Source organism: Musa acuminata, chromosome BXJ2-8 (assembly GCF_036884655.1).
Source record: "Musa acuminata AAA Group cultivar baxijiao chromosome BXJ2-8, Cavendish_Baxijiao_AAA, whole genome shotgun sequence".
Lineage (NCBI taxonomy): Eukaryota > Viridiplantae > Streptophyta > Magnoliopsida > Zingiberales > Musaceae > Musa > Musa acuminata.
The window spans coordinates 14,591,673-14,609,748 of record NC_088345.1 but is presented as its reverse complement, the minus strand read 5'-3'; the positions used below and the strand labels follow the sequence as shown (position 1 = coordinate 14,609,748).

Below are 18,076 nucleotides of genomic sequence, written 5' to 3'. Positions count from 1 at the left end.
TTGATATTCAACAAGTACCACCAGGGTCAACGGTAGTACTACATAGTGTTAAGTAATAGTACCGTCCATTGAGACAATGGTACTATCAGAACATAGTCTCCCAAGTTATATCAAGCGATGGTACAGCCCAAGCAAGTAGTGGTGCTGCTAGTGCCCATGTTGTCAATCGGTAGTATCACCCAACACACGTGATAGTATCGCCAGTACTTCGAAAACTAGGAGATTTAAAATTTTGACTTTATTTTTAAAGGTATTTGGGGCTTATAAATACCTCACTCATACTTGCTTGGCAATGCAACAAAAACTCACTATTTTAAGTATATAAACTCTCTTACTTCTTGAGTTTAGAAGTCATTTTAAGGGAGATATGAGGTCTTGTTGTAAAAGATAGATATGAAGATTCTCTCTTAAACCTATGGAAATGAAAAAAGAGTTAATTTTTGTTCGTTGGAAAGAAGATCGATAGTGAAAATCGATAGCTAGGACAACCAAACCATTATAAATCTGATTTATATATCTCTTTTACGCCTTTTTTTTCTTACTATTACTAATATATTTAATTGTTCATTATCCTTACTTATATTCTAAGTTAAATTGCACCAATTAAAATTTTTAAATCAGAACTCTATTTTGAAAGTATTAATTTACAACCCCCTTCCCATCCGTCCCTCTTACCATCGTAGCAAGGTAAGCTATAGCACTGAATTAATATTGATTGAATATTTAAAGTATCAATATTCTCATATGTCAAACATTTATTGACAATGATGATTATCAACATGTTTAGATTTAAATTTGACCTGATCTCATTGAAGTCACAAGGTGTCGTATCCTCTAGTTCGAACAAATTTAATGAGCACCAAAATTATATAATGTTGTGCATTATTATATATCATCAAATACATCAACACAACAATAACTTTTTATGTGCTGAAGGCACTAGTTATATTTAGTCCACATATCTATCTATTTACTAAGTCCAGCAAAACTAGAACACATCAAAATTTTCCGATCGGTCAATAAACTGAACAGTGTTGGCTGCATTAGGTAATGCCTATCCATGAATTAGGCTGACAGATGTTGAGCATGTTACCGCATTTTGGGATATTGAGTAAAACTCAAGTAAGATGAAGGCTGGTTTTATTAGCTCACTTTTAAAGATTGAATTAATCATGACTCCAACTGGTTAAGTGTTACAGCCAATTTATTTCTTTGGCTGTTGTTTTTTTAAATAAATTTGTTTATTGAACAGATGCATGGGTAGAAAAGTCACCCCTCTATCTAGGGATAAAAAGAAAAGAAAGATCATATGACCGCTCCCCTCTTCAGAAGACAAAAGTTGGATACATTCTTGCATGATTTGCTAATCAATTTACAACTTGATTGTCTTCAGATAGATATGTGTGATTAGGAAAATGGTTGAGAATAAACATAATGTTATTGATTATGGTAAGGATTCAGCATGGTGATCAGGTAGTGCCACAAAGGATGTCAACAATCCGATTCAATATATACAGTCAACTCCTTCCAACAAAGCTTTAGAAAGACCATCATGGATAACAGCAGCTTTAAATATATATATATATATATATAATGTCGCTTCCAATACCTATAATTAGCAAAGCGTACGTCACCAGTATTTGATCTCAAGATAAAACCAGTGCCCCCATCATCACAAGGATTAAGGGAGCCATCATAATTAAGTTAAAAATATTTTTGTTGCAGCCTTGGCCAGGAGATGGCCTTGAGATTTTTCTCTCAAGTTCTCATGTCGATAGCACTCCTCATAGTCAAAAACAAAAATAATGTCCTAAAAAGTATGTTGTTGAGAAGGCTTTCATTATTTAAAAATCCAATAATTCCTAATCTTCCAAATCCACCATAAACTTGTTGCAATCAAGACTCTCAAAAGTTGAACCTTATAATCCATGTCCCACCCTTCAAAGAGCCAACTGCCCTCATTCCATGTATCCAAAGATGAGGAGACATGAAGTTGGATTTCAAGAGATTTTTCCAGATTAAAAGTAGTAGGATAGACTATTGGTCTTAATTAAACTCAATTCGATACCAGTTGAACCCTTTAGGCTTAACCAATACAGATCAATTACTAATGAAGAATTAATACAAGACCCAAAAAGGAGAAAAAAAAAAAATCAAAGTCAGTTATCTTTATTCTCTTATTTTTATTTTCCTTTTTATAGAAGGCAAAAGATAACAAGGAATTTGAGATTTGAGTCTACGATTTTTTAATAATCAAGGTCTTTACCAATTAAATTGGTCAGCATCTTTCTTGTTTCTTAAGTCGAGGACCGGTAGCTCTCACAATTAATGAGACAAGAGTAACTGACTGGTAGCTAAGGATACATCCGATGACTGAAAAAGATCAATGAAAAAAGGAGAAGATGAGATAATACGAGAAAAGGAAATAAAAACAAGAAGATGAGATAATGTGAGAAAAGGAAAAATGGACCAAGGAAAACATATTTATTGTTTTTTGATCATGAAGAACAAGTTTTCGCATTCTCTAAGGCAGTGGACGATTCATAAATTGTGATATACCATTAACCATATTTCACATAATTCATTTGTTTGGTTTCTAATATCAAAGTTCTTAGCAGACTCAAAAAGGCTTTCTTATTGTTCGTTCTTTAGTCATTTAACAGTTTAACTCGGTTAATAACCTGTCAAATAATACGTGTACACCCATCCCATAGCTACTGTGTACAAGCAATACTTAACCAGGAAGCGTCATGGTGAATCCTCCATGACACAAAAAAACTCCACGGTTTCTTTCTTACGGAGTAGCTCGCTCCATTTAACTACCAGGAACAACGAAGGGAGGCAAAGCTTTTCTTTTTCCTACCTGCAGCTGTTGCTCTCCATTTTCCTCCATGATTCAAAACTGTTTAACTTCAGAAGTTCTTGTTGTTTCGGATTAGATTTCAATTTTGTTCTTTTCTTGTATTCAAATCAAATGGCAATAATGTGCAAATAATCCATTGTTTTTTCACGTTTGGAAAGTTCAAGCCCGTTTAGTGTCCACGCTATCATTTACAGCCCACGACAGTGTTAGATTCATTTTCTTATGCGTTAAATCATATCATCCAGTAAAAAAAAAATAAAAGGGAGAACGTTCGCAATGCAATTTGCTGAAGAGATTAGCAGAAACACATGATTACTGAAAGAGGAATTAGACCCACCTATGCGCCCCAACAGAAGCAGAACATATACAAATCTGATGGTAACCAATAGTTAATATATATATTGTTTCTATTCATTATATAATAGGAAGCATTTCTGAAAACAAACCTTCCTTTTTGAGAAGTACATCTCATTTTCAAAATCCATTTTTACCTGACACTTGGAATATTCTTGATTTCACCTCTCTCTTTTTCCTTCTTTTCCAGTATTTTTACACTATGCTATGTTATAGTGTTTTCAGCAATAGCAAGAAAATACTGTAGCGTAGTATTAAAATACTATGGTATAGTATTGTGCTATAATGCTTTCATGTTATAGCTAAAAATACTGTAACATAATATAAAAAATTAAAAATATAGAAATTGGATCGGTTCACATATGGACGGATGCATAGGGAAAAAAAAAAAAAAAAAAGACGATGCATATAAAAAAAAAAAAAAGGAAAAAGGGAGATAGCTGAAGGTATTTCATGCGTTAGATAAAATAAAAACATTATTAGAAAATTTTAAAAACGAAAGGCATTTCTCAGGAAAAAAAAATCGAAAACGGATGTATTTTCTTTTCGATAATTCACCCTTGGAATGGGATGTAATATGACGGAGCACATCTCCACCTATAAAAACCTCTCCCCCTCGGTTCCTTGCCACAGAAGAGGAAAGAAAGAAGTTGACCATCTCCCTTGCTCTGCCTCCTGTCGCTACTCAAGATGAAGGTATGTAAGTGAGCACCCATATAATATATAGTTTTGCATATTTGAATTATAAATAAAAATATGATTTGATAAATGGTCCAGTGACACTACAAGGATAGATATAATAAGAAAAAAAATCCTCCTTTTAACTGACTTACAAATTTGCCCTTCAATCAAAAGCCGTATTCCTTAATGACACGAATATTTTTGTATTTTCGTATTTTGCGAATATTTTTGTATTTTCGAATTTTGTTTGAAATGAAACCGACGGTAGCTTTTGCTATAACAGCACCTATTTCCTACCATCAGCTTTTAATAGCTGTCGCATGTGTCGGCCACACAGTATAAGAGAGGGGCAAAAGAGACCGTGGCCGTACAAAGGAAGTCCCATTGTCTGTACGGCTCTCTCCCTCCCGGCCTCCTGCTCGCCAGGAACTCTTCTTCCATCGCAATAGATTGAGGCTAGGGTTCATTTCTAATACGGGTACCGTTTCCTTTGTTGTCGTTATCTAATCGATTGTTGGTTTGCTCATCCTCTTGCTATGCTGATATCGCGATTTATATATATAGGGAGAAGGAGAGGTCCGGACAAATAAGAAAGACGGCTCCTTGACTGTTGAGGTACAATCTTCTCGAGTTCGCGTGGTGCACATCTTCGTCTTGTAAGTCTATTATTATTTTTCCTTTTTAGTTCTGTTCTGTCAATGGGATTCGTAAAGAATACACTGTTGGAATTATGGATCGGACAGCAGGAAGCATCTTCGGTTGATGTTTCTTTCGTGGAATGTTGTTGTTCCTTTTTTTTTTTTTCTTGTTTTGTTCTTTTGATGGTAATTTGTGAAAGACGGTTTTGTTTCTTATAATTCTAAGTTTGATGAAACGACTCACTTGTTCAAGTTGATTTTCTTGAGTATATGTTCATGTCATTCGATTTTGTTCTTATAGGTTGGTTCGTATCTGGGAAAGTTGCAAGCATGTAATCCCATTTGTTTTCTCGTTTTATTTTTGTTTGATTACCATATACTAAGTCGTATATTTGTTTTTTTTATGGTGAATTATAAGTAATAAATTTCCTGTGACTTCGTTTTCTTTTCATTTGTGGTTGCTATTTGATTTGATCTTTGATTAGGGCTTATTAATAGCTTAATTTCAGAACATTTGTGGACTTATTTTTCCATATGTATCTTCCTATAATGTGTACAATGCTTTTCTTCTTAGAACCTTATTTAGGAAAGGAAGTAATACTACAATGATCTGTAGTCTAGGACACAAAAATTACAAACAACTCCCATGTTTTGGGATCATATGGAGATTAAAAACTTTATCGCTTTCTATAAATGCATATGTATTAATATGCAACCGTGAATAAATGTATGACAGGCTATATTATCCAGTTATCTGTATGAGAAAACATTAACTAAGTATTGTTAGATGAACACATTAAAATTCTACCAGTTTCTTTTTTTATTTAACTTTGTTGACCAAATTATATACATTTCTCAGGGTTTTAGGTAAGGCAAAGTGGAAACTTAGCAATCCTAAGAAAATCATTAAAAGTATAATTAAGGTACACAAACAAATTCTTAAAACTCAAAGTTTTAAGTTATCTCGATTCTAGTTTTTAGCACAGAGGGAAGATTGATGAAGACAATATTTATAAAGAGGGCGGTTAAAGCAGGGTGAGGCATCTACATTTTTTCATCTAAATATCAGGTGCCACTTAGATTAAGATAGAGATGTTATAAGTAGTCATAAAATTAGAGACACACCAGTGATTGAAAGAGGCGCTCGAGCGCTCACCTAGTCGGCACGCTTCAAACAAGGTGCCGCCTGGGCGCTCGCCCGAGCGCTTGGGTAAACCAAGTGACCGAACCAGGATTTTAGGTCTGGTTCGGTCCTGGTTCGGTTGTTAGTTGGTTCAATCGAACCAACTAAACTGTTATAACCCTTACCCAAGCCTAACCCGCTGTCGCTGCCGCTCCCAATCTCGCTGCTCGTCGCTCCTGCTCCCGCTACCGCTGCTCGTCGCTGTCGCTGTCGCTGCTCGCGCCTCCCGCGAGCCCTCCAGCTGCTCGCGCCTCCCGCGAGCCTTCCCGTTGCTCGCGACTCCCGCGAGCCCTCCCGCTGCTCGCGACTCCCGCGAGCCCTCCCGCTGCTCGTGCCACCCGCTCCCTTTCCCTTTCCCGCTGCTGCCGCTCGCCGCTGCCGTCGCTCGCCGCTGCTTCCTCGTTTCTCCGTCAGGCTGAGTATACAATATACTCTTAATATTAAGTTTATTTGAATTTTAAAATGATTAATTTTCAATACTATTAATAGATTAATAATATATTATTTTGATTTTAATGTTGTTAATTTTTATTTTGATGTAAAATTTTATTGTTTTGAATTTTGAAACCTTTTGTTAATGTGACATTGTGATTTTGTATCTTAGATTTTCTTAATTTAATAGCATATTTTTATTTAAAATTTTAAAAAATTATATTTATTAATTATATTATATGTTTTTATATTTTAGCTCCTCGCTTCGCTCGGGCGAGCGCCTAGCGCCTCGGACGTTTTTGGACCTTGGCGCCTTTTGACGCCTAACGCTTTTAAAATTACTGAGACATACTATAGGTAATAGGTTTGAACATTATTGAGGAAAAAGCATCTGAAAAAATTCAGCATTTTTGAGATGAGGATTTTAACATGTATGTGCATTGTTATTAAAAGATATATTTATGAATGCTTAAATTTGTGAATAATTTAATTTGTAAATTCAATAGATATAAGTTGATGGAAAACCATTTAAGATGGCAGTGATATGTTCACAAGAGATAGATGCTTTGGTTAGACAAGATGAGTAGAATAAGATTGATAGTGTGAGAGGTAAAGGAAGATCCAATATAACTTTATTAGGAAGAATAAGAAGATAGTTGACCTACTCTATTTCCTTAAACAAGACTTTATGGCAGGCGAATATATATCCAGTCGACTTTTAAATAGTTTGGGATATTATATCTTGTTGATTGTGTTTCAGAAGTTTTGAAGTTGTCTTAGACAAGATTATTGTGGAAGGACAAAATTTGCCAACATGTAACTTTTCTAGTGCACAGTCTCTTATTTAGTTATATATCTGAATCTATATATGACCATGAGCAGATTAATTGAGTTGTCATTCTTGTTATTGTTTTAATGAAGTTATTAGTTTATTTGTCTCCCTAATTGCTAAGCTTGAAGGTGCTTCTCTTGAAGTAAAAAATTCCTAGCTATAAGGGGCATATCCTAGGAATATGGGTGCAACATTTTTGGCTTTATGTTCATGGCCGACATTTATCCAACATAAATATGTGTTGGACTCATTATACATGTCCTATGTTTATACACCTGCACTATATTGGCAGCGGAGGAGCAGCAGCAAGCATTTCCTTTCATTCCAGGGAAGAGGGAAGATGTTCCTTTGAGTTTTTAAACATTTTCACCTACCAGATAAATCCTAAACAATCCAGTAAGTGAGACAAAGATGTCGTAATTGTGACATATGAATCATTTCTTTAATCCTGATGATAAAAATTTGAATAAGGAGCTAGTTATCAAAAAGTCTTAGACAGTTGTTGGAAGCAAGGACTGCAATACCATCCAGTATTTATTGCTCAGAAAAGGTACTGAAACACGGAGCAGACAAACCGATTGGTACAAGGCTAGTATACATGGTACCAACAGTACCAGGTTGGTATTGCCCGGTATAGGCCATGTACTGGGCTTACCACCTGGTACAAGCCTAGTACAGGGTGAAGCAAACCAACCAGTAGATAAAGGGATCTTGTCAGGCTATAAAGTCCCCCAAAACTCCCAAATCTGCCCTCACGCTCACTCTCTCACTCCCTCTCTTACCATTCTACGATCCAAGTATATGATCCCATTTATGATGCTAGGTATTTGACAATCTTTCTAATTAATAAGTTCTTAGAAGAAGCACTAACTTAACATCTTAGAGCAAAACTAAATATGACATTATACCAATTATGGACCATGGACTAGCTGGCTTTACATAATAGGCAGTCTGTTGCATATGATGGAACAAAATCATATAGTATCTGCAATTGTCAACATGGAATGGGCATGAGAACTATTGGCCTATTTAAATTCAGAAAACAAAGTGCTCAAGCTATGATAACTTTCTGACCTAAATTGGCTTTTTTTTTTGAATAATTAATTGCCATTAAGTCCTTAAGACTTGCTTTGTGCATTTCATGGCATGATTGTCTAATCAAACTGCTGGTATTTAGTCCATTGAAATTGCTAGATATTAGTAATCGTGAATAGTTGTGTAATTTTCCAAAGCAAATTTAAATAAGATGCAAGCATCATCTCCTTTTCACATTCAGTTATGTTGGGTCTCTCTCCAGTTATATGATTTGGTTATATAGACAGGTTTAAATGGTTTATTTTTCTTTCTGAACTTTTATCTGCAGATATTGTGTTCAAATTCTTTATTAGTATTGTTTTTTCTAATGTTCTTCCTTTTGTATTATTTTAGGTTTGGCATCAAAGAACTTACCTTGCAACATGTCTTTCCTCCAATTAAAATTCCATTGACATGAGTACGAGATAGATACGAGATAGATACTGTGTACTTCACTATTTACTTCCCTCATGGTATAATGTCTAGGAAGCAGCACATTGCAATATTCACAACTGCAAGTCTTCCATGGATGACCGGGACTGCTGTCAATCCTTTATTTCGTGCTGCTTATCTTGCAAAGAATGGTGATAGAGAAGTTACTTTGGTTATCCCTTGGCTTTCTATTAAGGATCAAGAATTAGTTTATCCAAACAACATCACTTTCAATTCGGCATCAGAACATGACAGCTATGTACGCCATTGGCTTGAAGCAAGGATTGATTTTCAATCCTGTTTCAATATAAAATTCTACCCCTCAAAGGTAACACAACTAGTTCAATATCATTAAATTCTACAATTAAAAGAAATAGCTCTTCAACCCACTATCATATTCTTCCTCTTGGTTTTGCAACTATTTAATGCCCATGCATATATGTCATCTGTGTCATTCTTTACGTATTCCCTCAGGTTCTTGAAATCGTGTAAAAACCTGCATTTTATATGTATGATTAAAACTCCTATTTTGGGCTTTTCATATTTGCGATTATTTTTACCCTAGAGTAGCTGGTTAATTCCGGTATAGTTTTTTAGTTATAAAATTTTCTTATGTTTTAATATTTATAGTGCAATTTATTGTTACTATCTGGTTCTTTGTAACAAACTTATGGATTATTATTATCATCCCACAGTTTTCGAGAGACAAGAGGAGCATTTTACCTGTTGGAGATATCACAGAAACTATTCCTGATGAAGAAGCAGATATAGCCATCCTGGAGGAGCCTGAGCATCTTAATTGGTACCATCATGGTCGCAGGTGGAAGACCAAATTCCGACAAGTGATAGGTGTTATTCACACAAATTATCTAGAGTACGTGAAGAGGGAGAAGAACGGGCCACTACTATCCCTTGTTGTAAAATATGCTAATACCTGGGTTACTCGTATCTACTGCCACAAGGTATTTTTTTAGACCATTTAAGTATATACTTATTTCTCTCTACATGGTTGCTCTTTTATGGATAAAAGTCAAAATTAATTCTTTAGTAATCTATCTGATAATATTGAGAATATTCTGAAATGCATGTTAAACATTACAAGTTCATTATAGTGCCCTTTAGATTATTAACCTACACAAGAATGACCGAGTCATCTTTGATAATATTTTTGGTTAAGGAGCCCATCAACTTTATTAAAGAAGAGTAAATGAACATTGGGTACCACTAATATGACATTTCTCAGTAATAGTGGTGTATGAATTGAACTTGGCAAGATTAAAGCTGTAGAGGATGGCCTGAAGGCCCTAGACCAACCACCGTGAAAGAACTCAAGAGGATCCTTTGGACAGATTTGTACAGGGTTATGAATGGTTAGCAGCCCTGGTAACTATCTCTTGAAGAGGATTAGTTTTATCTTTTAAGTGAACTGAAGCAACAATCTAAGCCTTTGGAGAACTGATAGCAATGATTATCATGCTAGTTATAAAATTCCTTGGGTTTAACGAATCATTTGAAGTTGAAGCCAAAATTTCTGAATGAAGAATTAGTTAAAGCTATTGTATATATATGTCCCTTTACAAATATTTGTAGGGTCAAATATGCTGTCAGTTCATAAAAGGGAATTACTTGCAAGGGTGATAGTTCTTTAGATGTGGCAATATCATTAAAATGATCATACTAGAGCGGATTGTCATTGCTATATGAGCTTGACATAAGTTGATCATGGAGTTGCTAAAACAATTCAATAGAGGATTCACTTCCAAAATGTCCATAGTAGGTAACTTACTAACTTTATCTTCACCTTCATTTTTTTCCTTGGATAATCTTACAGTTTCAGGAAAAATACTTAGACACAGCATGACTGAAAAATTGAATAGATTCTGATCCATCCTCATCTAACACAAGATCTGGTTTTCCTACATCTACAAAGGGGTTGATAGTACTTGGAAGGAACTGTACATTGGAAGAGCGGATCTTAGCTTATTTTGATGATTTTTTTGTGGGATATAGAGGTATGAGGACCTTTACGAGAATCGGTGAAGGCTCAAAACCGGCTTAAATTGTGTAAAGATATATCTTACCATGCCTTAGTGTCACATGTGAACGAGTGAAATATGAAACATGCAGATTCTTAAGACTCCTTTTCCCACCGTCGATTATGAAAAGAGTGTACGAAGGCATTTTAATGGACTCCATAGACTGATTGTTTTAAGTTAAGCAGAAGTCCATTATGATGGTAAGAATAAATTGACTCACTTAATATGCACATTTTGTAGATCTATTTAAGATGATCACTGCATAAGATCTCTAGTCTGGTGGCTAGTCCAATATTCAACCAAGGATTTAAAATTTATCTTAGGTGCTATGCAGTAGGAGTCATCTTTTGGGCATCCAAAACACTATGTTTTTTGTGAATGACATACTGGAACTAATTATGTGTATGTGAAACTTCCTTATGTCTTGCAGTACTTCAATAGTCCCACATCCGGATGACTAGGGATTGATATAGACTTAGTGGCCTACTATTGATGTCTTGGGTTTAATCACTGTGGGACATGTTGCTTAATATTGTTCTGTAAAAATTATTTAATCAGTGGATTACATGGGTCATGATAAATCTTCTCAGATTATGCCCGTGCCATAAAAAGACAAATTATGCTAATCTATTATATTATTGTACATTTATATATTTATTTATGTATTTATATATTTATATTTGTTTGTGTATATACATTTATACATATACAATGTTTGTATGTACATTGTATATGTGTATATACAGTGTTCGCACTTGCACAGATCATGTGTACGTGTGGATGTGGATGCACAGGTGCAGATAGTCATGTGGGTTGGAGGGTAGGTGCATGTAAGTGTGGGTGTGCACACACATACAATCAAGAAGTTTAAATAAAATCAGCAATAACATTTTATTATTATTCCTCAAATTGGCATGATACAATAAAGTTTGGTAATTCTTGCACATTTCAAGGATGTTCACCTCACAATCTTCTTTTAGTTCTTTAATCAAAATCTCCTGTTTTATGATTTGAGTGCTATTGCTACTTAACTGTAAACAAAGGACTGTGTCTATAAGAAAGTTAAGATGAATTCATTGTTGCAATATTATCATTATGTTACAGATTATCAGATTATCAGCTGCTACTCAAGATTTCCCAAGATCTGTCATCTGCAATGTTCATGGCGTCAACCCAAAATTTCTTGAAATAGGCAAGGCAAAGCTTGCACATCTCCAGAGAGGTGAGCTAGCCTTCACCAAGGGTGCCTATTACATCGGAAAGATGGTGTGGAGTAAGGGCTACAAAGAGCTCCTTAAACTGCTCTCTAAATACCAACAGAAATTAACTGGTGTGCAAGTTGATTTATATGGGAGTGGAGAAGACTCTGATCAAGTTCAACAAGCTGCTGAAATGTTGAGTTTGGCAGTTAGAGTTTACCCTGGACGTGATCATGCAGACCCTCAATTCCATGAGTAAGTTACATACTTATATGAACTAGGAAGTTTGTTGAAGCATTGGGCTAAAAATACATGGTTTATTATTCTAGTTTACAACACTAAAAAATCTAGAAAATTCTTTGGGGTTAACAGAATGGTATGTTGTATCAATCTGAATGTCACCTGTTCATGTTGACATAGAAGCCAAAGTTTGTCATTTGATCATAGTATGAAACACAATTACCATATGGTACATTCCAATTTGGCAATTTCTATATGTAAAATGTTTATGGAACTATAGACTCCCTGCTAACAGTGACAATGGATTTTTCTTTTTTGTTTGAACAGCTACAAAGTTTTTCTGAATCCTAGTACAACAGATGTGGTCTGCACAACCACAGCAGAGGCACTTGCAATGGGAAAAATCGTCATTTGTGCCAACCATCCTTCAAACGACTTCTTCAAGCAATTTCCCAATTGCTACATTTATAATGATGATGATGATTTTGTGAAGCTGACCATCAAAGCTTTAGCTGAAGAGCCTTCTCCATTACCAGATCATCTCAGGCATCAGCTCTCGTGGGAAGCAGCAACAGAAAGATTTCTGACTGCTGCCGAATTAGATCAGGTTGTTCCAGAAAAATCTCCAGCATCATCATCCAAGCCTTTCGTCTCATCCTCTTTCAAGTCTCGCAAATCGAAGAGGAACTTGGAAGAGGCGTCTGTATACTTGCATCAAAAAATTTCTGGAATCGAGGTTGCACGTCGTGCATTTGGTGCAATTCCTAAGAGCTTGAAACCTGATGACCAGCTATGCAAGGAACTCGGTTTGGTTATTGCAGAAAAGAAGCCAAGTCGCAGGCGTTGATACTATGTTTTTTTCTTTTTAAAATCTCTTAATCATTTTGTTGTGTATGAAAATTGTACCATGCCAAATGCTCTCTCGAACTATGTTAATACAAGGAAAGAGAGATCCTGGGAAGAAATCTCGAGTTCTTGTTGATGTATATTCTTCGTACATTTCCAATGCAAAATCTACCTATATCCAATTTCGCTTCCATGAGAAATCTATGAAACATCATTACTGATGTAAATTATTGCACAAAAGTGTGCTTCTCACACATTTGTTAGACTATTCTGTATTGACATTTTATTCATCAAAAAATGAGGTGGAACATTTCCATTGTTGTCATGCGCGTTCGTTAGATCAGTTTGGTTATGTAGTACGCCCCGATCATCCGTAATTGGCTATGTTCCGCGTCTTGAAAGCAGTCTCAACTCCTGCGCTAGTGAGGTTCACGTGGATTATATAACCAAGCTGCCTTCTCCGTCAGCCTGAAGTATATATATGTATACATATATATATATTATACATATATATACATATATATGTATTCATCCGTAATTGGCTGAAGTATAAACTGTTCCAATTAAGGTCCCGGTTCATTGCTTCATATCACTTTGTTTTTGGAGTGTATAGATGCATGATACATGGATAGAAGTAGTACCTTATTGGCTCATACTGTAAGGTTACAGTGGTTCTCGAAGGCTTACTTATGGCAGAAAGAGAGCGGGATTCAAAGGATAGCAATTGAATCTAATTCTGCGATTCTGACACATATGCAGACCGAGACAGCTTCTGCACCGTGACCTATTTTTAATATTATGAATAATATTTTTTTAAGGTAAATTCGAAAAAATTTACAGGTATGTGGGTGGTGTTTTTTAAGGTAAATTCTTGAAATTTTCATAAATCATCTCGATTTCCAAATATCTCCTTAGACAACTTTACATTCAATTTTGGTTTGATTTGATATGGTTCATTGGTGATTTAACATGATTGAGAAAACGTACATGTGAGTTTACAGGTACGTGGGTGGTGTTTAGCTGGATGAAGACCTTTTATCTTTTTCTTCTCTTTTTTACTTGTCTTTTTATCTTTCTTTTTCTTTGGCTTCTCCATTCTTCAAGGTCTATACGTGGGTGGTGTTGCTCCATCGTCTTTCCTCTTTCTTCTTATTTATTTATTTATTTAAACATTAAATTCATTAAATTTTTTTTGATCATTTAATAATTATTTAAACAGGATAAAATATATTTAGGGTTTTCATGAATATAGTGACATTTTAATCATATTTCTCGAGGAACAAACTGGTATTTAAATCCTCTTTCCTTATTTGATTTTTTTTTTTCTTTTTGAAATCTAGAAGCTTATTATAACTCATTTTACTATTATATTGGTTCATAGATTATTAAGTTACATGCTTGTTTTTCTATTGATCTCATTGTAAAGTTGATCCACTTTCCGATGAAATATTTTTTATTTTTGACGATATTGATAGTCAGATATTATGTGAGACATTATATTTGAGTGAAACCAATTGTCAAATAGCTAAGATTTTATCACTACCATAGACTTAAATAACTTATTTTATTATGATAAAGATGATGATAGTAATGATGTCTTTCAAAATGCATTAGTTGAAGAAAGAATACAAGAAAGATTGAAGGTGACATTAATTCTAATATTTATGATGCATTAGATGTTGTTGGTAAGTTATTTTAAGTGTTTGTTGAATATAGCTGTAGCAAAGATGATAGTCCGTTGTTAAACACACCAATTCCTTATGCTAAATATGATAATTGTTCATATGTTAATTTTTTTTATTTGTCAAGCATGGTATTTAATGACATTAAGATTATTTTGTTGGATATTTTTGATATATACTATTTTGTAACCCAATAAATGTCATAATATAGGTACTCTGAGATAGGAATGAATTCAAAATGTCTTAAAAGATTATGTGACTCTAAGAAACTTTGAGATCAAATATGTTACAACTAGAAGTTATAAGATAAAAATATAATATATAGTTGTCAAGTTTCAATGGATGATAGTAGCTTGTGATGAAACTGATAGTTTCAAAATTATAATTTTGAAATATAATTTGTCAAATTAAATAGGGATAATAAGGAATGCAATAATTTTTTTATTGCAAATAAAATTAAAAATCAATTTACTAAAAATGTTAATTATACTCCAAGGATGATTATTATTGATATTTAAAAAATAGAATTATTATATCATACAAGAAAGCTTATTTTGTATGGTAAATTATACTTAATAAAGTTTGTGATGACTTTTGACTAGTCATACACTAATATAATATTATTTCTAATAAAATTTAAACTACATGACTATGAGACTCATGTTCAAAAATAACAATGATATAACTATTTGATTAAAATTAAGAAGAGGAAGGTTGCTAAATGATTCTACATTTATCGTGAAATAGATGATGATTTAAGATTAACTTTGTTAAATGTCTTTGAGATCAACTTATCTAAGTGAAAGATAAGGGTCAATATTATAGTGTCTTTCCTCATATTAATACTAAATTATAAATATAGATATCCTTTTAGACATTTATAGTAGATTCTAAGAAAGGAAGCTATTTATATAAATATTTTAATATTTTGATAATTTTATATTCTCATGCAATGGTTGCTAATGGGTATAAGAATGTTAATCCATATTTATTTTATGAAGAATATTATATGATTAATGTTAGGATCAAAATCGATACTAAGAAGGAGGGGGGGAGGGTGCATTAGTGCTTTCGTAAAAACATCGGTTTTGAAAAATTACGTTTGATGAAAATCGATATCGGAAAAGAGTACTTGACTTAGAGTAAGTGAACTAAGTAATTAATTCATAAGGTAATAGCAATGATAATGAAAAGTAGAATAGAAATTACACACCGAGTTTATAGTGGTTTGGTCGTCGTGATCTACCTCCACTCCCGATTCTTCTTCACTCGAGGTCATCGGTATTCACTACTGATCTTCTTTCAATAGGCGAAGATCAACTATCCTTACAACTCTTTCTCCTTTTCATAGGCTGAGGAGAGAAACTTTATACCTCTCTTTCTTTTAGACCTCATTCCTCCGTTAGAATCCTTCTAACTCTAGGAGGAAGTGACTCACCAAACTTAGAGAGATTACAATACTTTTTCAACTTAGAATTCTTTTCTATTTCTACTCAATTCTTACGTTTCCACACAGGAACAACTGGGGTATTTATAGACCCCAAATGACTTAAAAAATAGAGCAAAAAAATATCTCATCCTAGGTTTCTCAAGTCCTGGCGGTACCACCACATGTGCTGGATGGTACCACTACCTGTTGTTGAATCTTGTATTTTGATGATGAAACCACTTGATATGTGTTTAGATGTTTAACTGCATTTTGAGTGATGCAGGTCTACTCGATCAGGATTAGACAGTTGATGCAGGAGGAATTGACGCTGCGCCGGAGGAGATCACGTCAGGATATTGGATGGCAGAAGGCTTCGGACGTCGGGCATCGGGCCAAGGAGAGCGGAATTGCACAAAGGATATCGGGGTTGCAGAGGTCAACCACCGATTGGGCAACAAGCCGCAAGAGAGGATGATGCGCTGAAGAATCGGACGAAGCGCCAACCAATGACGTGCCGGGCAACATAATGTCAATTCGCGTTGTAATAACTGTCTAGATCGGAGTAGAGTTTTGGCTTGCATGTGCAGGATTAACTATGATAACGATGAAGACATAAAGCGAAACAAAGTGCCGGAGTCAAGCGCGAAGGATTTGTTGCGAGTTCGAGAGTTCGACGAAAGTCCGAAGGTTCGTCGGGAATGCTGCCGGGACTAACCGAGAATGAGTAGGGAGCTTGCCGAAGGGTTTTTCGGAAGCTCGCCGGAAGGTTTGTTGGAAGTTCGCGGAGCTCACCGAGAAAGATCGGAGCTTGCCGAAGAAGCTCATTGGAACTCGCCAAGATCAAATCGTGAAGTCTAGGAGCTTGTCGGGAGTCCGCAGAATGGTTTCCGAGAGTTTATCGGAAGACCGTCGGAAGTTCGCCGGAAGCTCGCCGGAACAAGTCTTGACTTATGGACTTTGTAATAGCTTATAAAATTTATTTAAATTCATAGTTAGCATGTTAATTAGGGTTTGGATTATGTATTAATCCTATAACCCAAGTAGGGGCCAATTGGGCCCGAGTTCGGACTAGTTTGGGCCAAGATTGAAGCCTAACTAGTGGGCTGAAAACACTGTAGGCGGTGGCACCGCCCAGTGCCCGAGGCTGGGCGGTAGCACCGCCTGGGCTGGGTGGTGGCACCGCCCAGCACTGTCAGGGTCAGAAACTGACAGGCGGTGGCACCGCCAGCATCGGGAACCCAACGAGAATTCAAATTTGGAGCCCAAATTTGAATCCTCTTGAGGTCTATAAATACCCCTCAAATCTCAGCTGAGATTACAACCTTTTGAGAAGCTAGAAGTTGAGAAAAGCTTTAGGAAAAGTCTTGGTTTCAATAGCTTGAGTGTTCACCTCCTTTCTTTTGATTGAAATCTTTGTAAAAGGGTGAACCACTTGTAAGAGGTTGTAAGAGGGGTGTAAGAAGGAGGTTGATCTTCGCCTAGTAAAGGAAGATCATTAGTGGATGCCGGTGGCCTCGACGGAAGAGGAATCGGAGGAGTGGATGTAAGTCACGATTGACCGAACCACTATAAACTACCGTCTTCTCTGGTTTGCATTTATCTTATTGTCATTTATATTACTGTAAACCATCTTCATTTTGATGCTCTACTTCTTTGTCTCCTTCTTACATATGCCTTCAAGTTTAAAACGTAATCGAAATGGTTTCAAACAAAATGTTGCTTTTATCGTACGAAGTTTCCGTAAGTGTTTAAATCGTCGAAAGTTTATCATACTTTACCGTTGCACTAATTCACCCCCCCCTCTTAGTGCTGCTCTGGTCCTAACAATTGGTATCAGAGCCCGGTATTTCTCATTTCGGATTTACATCCGAGAGAAATGGCTCTTCATGGATTTCAAGAGGGCTTATCGGTTTTTCATCCACCGTTGTTTAACGGATTGGACTACACTTATTGGAAAACTCGAATGAGAGATTTCTTGATTTCTATGAATTTGGATTTATGGAATATTATTGAAAACGGTTTTCAACTTCCCTCTAAACCGATGAACGAATGGTCGGATTTGGAGAAGAAGTATTTTTCTTTAAACGCAAAGGCTATGAATGTCTTATTTTGCGCTTTGGACAAAAATGAGTTCAATTGGATTTCTACGTGCGAA

The 18,076-nt window shown here is 35.4% G+C and overlaps 1 protein-coding gene across 2 annotated transcripts; it reads left to right on the top strand.

The window, feature by feature from the left end:
- The first annotated feature begins 4,219 nt into the window (after positions 1-4,219).
- On the top strand, positions 4,220-12,992 carry LOC135619292 (digalactosyldiacylglycerol synthase 2, chloroplastic-like). 2 transcript variants are annotated; one of them, XM_065121177.1, is made up of 6 exons: positions 4,220-4,376; positions 4,463-4,513; positions 8,412-8,817; positions 9,185-9,451; positions 11,630-11,979; positions 12,292-12,992. In XM_065121177.1, exons 3-6 carry the CDS (start codon positions 8,536-8,538, stop codon positions 12,809-12,811), a joined length of 1,419 nt encoding a protein of 472 aa, XP_064977249.1. In that variant the 5' UTR covers positions 4,220-4,376; positions 4,463-4,513; positions 8,412-8,535; the 3' UTR covers positions 12,812-12,992. The 2 variants fall into 2 exon arrangements, with proteins under 2 accessions (XP_064977249.1, XP_064977248.1); XM_065121176.1 differs by having other exon boundaries at positions 4,463-4,554.
- Positions 12,993-18,076: the final 5,084 nt, after the last annotated feature.

Bases quoted from the DNA above. Each gene is read 5' to 3' on its own strand.
- LOC135619292 (XM_065121177.1), top strand. From the start codon at position 8,536: ATGTCTAGGAAGCAGCACATTGCAATATTCACAACTGCAAGTCTTCCA. The intron at 8,818-9,184 runs GTAACACAACTA...ATCATCCCACAG, and splicing joins TAAAATTCTACCCCTCAAAG to TTTTCGAGAGACAAGAGGAG. The intron at 9,452-11,629 runs GTATTTTTTTAG...ATTATGTTACAG, and splicing joins CTCGTATCTACTGCCACAAG to ATTATCAGATTATCAGCTGC.